The 5,566-nt window shown below is 46.5% G+C and overlaps 1 protein-coding gene across 1 annotated transcript in view; it reads left to right on the top strand.

Moving 5' to 3' along the window:
* Positions 1-5,566, top strand: part of CRYBG3 (crystallin beta-gamma domain containing 3) — a 226,696-nt gene that overhangs the window by 118,168 nt on the left and 102,962 nt on the right. The window contains exon 10 of the mRNA XM_019523910.1: positions 4,128-4,264. Coding sequence (XP_019379455.1) covers positions 4,128-4,264 — 137 coding nt within the window. The remainder of the gene's footprint in view (positions 1-4,127; positions 4,265-5,566) is intronic.

The raw sequence follows: 5,566 nt of genomic DNA, 5'->3' as shown, positions 1-5,566 counted from the left end.
CCCCCCCCCCCAATCTTTGCACAGGCCACACCTGCGACCTGGACTCAGCTTCTGCTCTGTGTCTCGGTGCCTCATCGCTGCCATTTTGAAAGCAGTGGGTGCCGCCAAGTGCCTCGCTGCCCAGCCCGCCCAGTGGCAGGATGCACATGGTGGCACAGCGAGGCACAGAGACACAGAGCAGAGGCTGAGCCCAGCTCACAGCTATGGCCTGCCCTCATCTATGGAAAGATCAGGGTGCCATGTGCTCTCCCCGCCCCTTGGCTGCCCAGCATTGTGCCTGTGGAGGAGCCGCCAGGCTCGTCCCAGGAACAACGTGCAGTGGGGCAGGGTGCATGCAGGTGTCCCGGGGTCTCCATCCCCTCCAGCCTGGCAGTGCAGCCGAGGCTGGCCCCGCTCCAAGCCCCAGCTCTAGGCCCCCACAGCCAGTACATGGCCAGGCCGGGGTGGGGATGTAGCCGGGCCAGATGCCAGGGCTGGGAGTCTGCTTGGGCCAGGACTCATACTTTCTCTGGGTGTTTTAGACCTGGAATCCGGTGCTGGGAGGCAAATGTCAAGTCCATAAAGTTCCCAAAGGATTTTTGGAAACTGTATCCGAGTGTATCCAGAAGGGCTGGCTGGGAGATGTCATCCATAGCTGGGCGATGCAAACAAAGGAAGACCTATAGGGGTATATCTGGTCTCCTCTCGGTGGCAGAGGTTCTTGCACAAGATGGAGGGGCAAGGGAGGGAATGTACCCCCCTACTGAGGCTGGCCTGACTGGTTTCCCAGCAGTGAAATTCAAGTTCCCTTTCAGGGACTAGTTGGGCAAAATGTCCTACTCCCTACTCCCCCACAGTAGCGGCAGAGACCTCCTGATCACTGGCACATCCTTTCTTCAGGGGAGTCTCTGCCTGGTTATCTCAACCTGTATAGACTCTACAGTTGGCAATATAAGTTTTCTGGGTCCCTGGGCAGTCCAGCAGACTCTTGCTGGCCTTTGGCCAAGCAACCATGGATACAGGCATACAGAGGTCATTGAGGTAATCCAGGGTTGCTGGAGGCCGTCCAGAGTCATTGGGCCACTCATCTTTGATAGTCCCCCTGAGGCCCTAGCAAAAGTGGAAATGCTGTGGGCCATGTTTCACTCTGTGTCTGTGGCCAGGTGTCTAAATTCTGTGGCATAGTTGGACACAGGGTAGTGGCCGAGTTTCAGGGTCTGGGTCTGGAGGGCCCGTTCATGTACCTGATTCATGTCATTAAAGATCTTGGCCATTGCCCCAGTAAAGGCTTCAAGTTGATTGAGGAGAGAATTTGAGGCCTCCAAAAGTGGTGTGGCTCAGGCCAGATCTCTCCAGTCAGGAGATGGATTCTCAGCACCACTCTGGCTGTCTGAGGTTTATGATCGGGGATGCAGCTTGCAGGCCAGGCGGCACTAATTTTTAAATCCCCAAAACTTACAGGGGTTACCTGCAAATTTTTTGGTAGTAGACTCTGGGCTTGGCAGGAGCGGCAGGCTGAACAGCTGGCGCCGGAAGGGGAATTTCTGAGCCTGCAGCACAGTGATCTGAGTCTGCAAATTCTGCAGCACAGTCACCAGTGTAGGCACAAAAATCTGACCTAATGACCAGTTCATCCTTCAATGACCCTACCAAATGATTGGGTAGCAGAACAACCTGTCATGGTCCAGTAGACCAAGTGCCCTAGTTTGTAGAGCCAGTTAGGGAGCTGGAGGTTCCAAGGATGAGTCAGAAGCCACAAGTCAGGAGCCAAAATGCCAAACCAGGGTCAGGAGCCAGGAATCATAAACCTGCTTACCAAGTCTGAAGGATAATCCACAGGGTGAAGTCCAAGAGTAAGCTAAACCAGAGTCAGGAGTCAGGAAGCAGGTCTTCAAGGAAAATCCAAAGGATGAAATCCAGGAGCAAGTCAAAGGAACTAGGGGAGCCAGAGATGCTGCTGGGAAAGGGGTTGCTCAGAAACTGAAGACCAGTGTGTTGTGCAGCAATATTCAGGAAGCATTTCTTAGGGAGGGAAGGGGCTGGTGGTCAGCTGGCCTTGATTAGTAGTAACTAGGTCAGTGCACTTAACCAAGGCTACAGGGCAGGAGCATGCTTCAGCCTTACAGAGCTGACTCAGGCTGCAGCACGGGAGCCTTACATTCTTTATGCCACTTCAATCCTTGTACACAGCCCTCTATTTTGCTGCACCAAGTAAAATAAATGTAGCAGTCCACACTAGGATGCTGGAGGACCTGGCCAAACAGTCACCCTATGTGTAACATGCCATATGTTTAAATTACAGCTCAGTACTGATGAACTGAAAACATATTCTACATAGACACTGACAGACACGGGGGCAGAAAAAGCATTTTACCGGAAGAAGCAGCGCATTAGTTCGACCCAACTCTGTCTGTCTAGATTGGGCATTTCAGCCAGGGGTTTTGGTGCTTTTATCTAAAAGCTGATTCAATTGGCTATTAGATAAAAATGCCAAAAAAGCCTCACTAAAGCACTCAGTCTATACAGATGTTGGGCGAGCCGGGTCAAACTAATGCAATGTCTCTTCTGGGCATCCACTGGATTTAACATGGGGGCACACAAAGTTCAAAGTAAGGCACCATTGGGGGGGCCGGGCTTACATCTGTAAGCAGCCCATATTACAAATAACATCTTTGTGGCTGGATTGCCATCTTTGAGGCTCATCAGGTGATAAATTAATTGAAAGTTTAGCATATTACAGTTAATCATATGATTAACATAATCACTAGATGACTGGCTTTCAACATTTTTTCATTTGCAGACCCCCTAAAATATTTTGCATGGAGGTGCGTACCCCTCTGAATTGTAAGGGTGGGCATTCACATACTTTTGATTGATCATAGTCATCTTTTGAGGACTCCTTAGACATAGTCTGTGGACCCCCAGGGTTCCACGGACCACAGGTTGAAAGCCATTACACTAGACAGATGTAACAGCTACCAGGGGCTGTAGTGTATCTGAAAACTGTGAGAATGCCACTGGTGATGCATTTTCCACGTATTTTGAAATGAACATAATGAACAAAATCCATGCACCTTTTTTGGATAGAACCAATAGGATCATCAATCTCTTGTCCAGAAATGATAACCTCCATATTGATGTATTCTGTAAAGGGGGAAAAAGGCATTGAAGTGCCTACATAGTACTGAAAACATTTCTTTTGGTTTTACTTCTTTGCACTTTTTTGAAAAATGTAGTTTTTTAACATGATATAAAATTGATTTTGCACAGTTTGAAGCTGTAAGTCAAATGAATTGCAGAACTGAATTACCACCAGGGCAAAAATAAATTTCTGACTGACTGGGTTTTTATTTCAAGGAAGTATCTTCGTATCCCATTGAAATCAATAAGTTACTCGTAGCTACGTTAAGCATGTGCCTAAGTGCCTCTCCTAAAAAGAGATGAGTGTTAGCCCATGCCTATATTCTCTCCTGAACTGGGACACAAATTTGCGTGGAATATTAAGCCCTAGAATCTTTTTCTTCCTTTTGTTGATTACAATCAATACAAGAAACATGCTGAATTGCCACCTGTACAACTAACATTGTATTTTAGTGATCTAACATAACCTTATATGTATGTATTCATGTACACATTACAATTATAGAATTAACTAATTTATTCTGAGATTGAATTGACCTGCAGAAGCATATATTTCACTCTTTATGAAAAAGTAGTAAAAAAGCATCACTGAATGCAAATGTACTACGCAAAACATTCAGCTATTTCAAAGTGAATTCACTTCAACATTGTTTTCATCACAATGTTGAATCTAGAAGCCAGGGGTCATAGAAGCCAGCTTGAGTTGGTAAATGCTATCACATATTTTAATATAAGTTTTTATTTGGGTTGAGATTTTCAAATGAACTCTGTGGAATTAAGTGCAGGGTTTCCACTGAAAGTTCACTCGAGTTGAAGACTCACGTGGACTCTGTGAAAACTCTCTTAATACTCAATGAAAATCCCAGCTTGAATTCTAAATATTTGTACTATAGTGGAGAACCCAGGGCTAAGACAAAACTAGAAATAAACATAATAGCTATATTTGCAGCAGTGGTTGCTCACTTTCAAAATGTAGGTAACCTTTACAGCCTGATTTGTTTCCACAGGACTGCAGCATTCCAGAGCTAGAGCTTTGCCCACATGCTGGCGCAAAGGGGCTTCCTATCTGCGTACAGAGTGCCGTTGCCAATTTAGAAGAACTGGATGTTGAGAGCACCTTTTATATAGATGTCAAATCAGGAGTGTGAGTACTGCAGTTTTGCAATATGATGCTGCTGAAATGATAGTCCATAAAAGTTTGTTCTTAAGGAATGACATTTTAGTTTCTTGTTATAAGTAAGCTAATATAACATTAACAAAAGCTCCCTTGTGTATATTGTAGCCCAGTTTCGATTGCTGGAGCCTCACACTTTCAAAGGCAGTTTCCCTGTTTTTACCCAGGCAACCATTGTTGTAGCCCTTTCCTTCAATTTCTCTTTAAAAAGAGGAGGAATTGACATCTTGTTTGCTGAATGGTGGCCTTCTACCCAGCTTTCTACCCAGAATTGTTAAAACAGAGCTGTTCAACTTATTTGGCCCCACCAGCCAGAAGCAGCCCACAGGGTTTCTTGTATGCTAGACAACTCGCCTCTGGTGGTGGTGTGGTAGCTTGTTGGCATGACTACTCTGGCCACTGCATTGGCATGGCTCTGGAACCCAGGAGATGCACACTACCACTGCTCTTCCCCCTCACCTTTGTCCCCTGGCATTAGCACATTTAAATACTGAAAGATGACCAAAGATGCCTGTGGCGGGACAAAAAGGGAAGAGGAGCAAGTGGCAGTGGCATTTGCTGTCTGGGTTCCAGCCCCATACCAACATAGTGCCTCTGGCAGCTACCTGGGCCACAATATAACCTCTAGCAGGCTGCATGTACCCTGTGGGCCACCACTTGGACATCTCTGTGTTAAAATCTAACAGTCAATTAATTCCAGATTGCATATTGCATCATCCAAGCATTCCTGAAGCTCCAGCTATCACCTGATTTACCATGTGATTATGCAGAAAAACAAGGCAACATGATCTCAATTCATATGCTTGATCTCAATCTATATGACCTCAGCAGTCCAGCACTTTCTGCATTGAGCAGAAGAATATGTTTGGGTAAATATATAGAACTTCCAAGTTTGGCATTTTGGGAATTACTTCCCTCTTCTTTTTCATATCATAGAATCAATGAGTGGGAAGAGACCTAGACAGATCATCTAGTCTGACCCCCTGCCATGGGCAGGAAGGAGCACTGGGGGTGGGCAGGATCATAAGACCCCAGCCAGGTGCCTATCCAGTCTCCTCTTGAAGATCTCCAGGGAAGCTGAGAGCACCACCTCTCTGGGAAGCCTATTCCAGGCTCTGGCCACCCTTACAGTGAAGTAGTTCTTCCTAATATCTAACCTAAACCTATCCTCCCTCAGCTTGTGGCCATTGTTCCTGGTGACCCCAAGGGGGGCCCTGGTGAACAGACTTTCCCCGAGTCCCTGCTGGTGGCCCCTGATAAGGTTGTAGGCAG

The sequence above is a fragment of the Gavialis gangeticus genome, unplaced genomic scaffold (assembly GCF_001723915.1).
Source record: "Gavialis gangeticus isolate Ggan-Ray unplaced genomic scaffold, GavGan_comp1, whole genome shotgun sequence".
Lineage (NCBI taxonomy): Eukaryota > Metazoa > Chordata > Crocodylia > Gavialidae > Gavialis > Gavialis gangeticus.
Note: the sequence above shows the minus strand (reverse complement) of the source record. Positions and strands in the feature narration are given on the sequence as shown.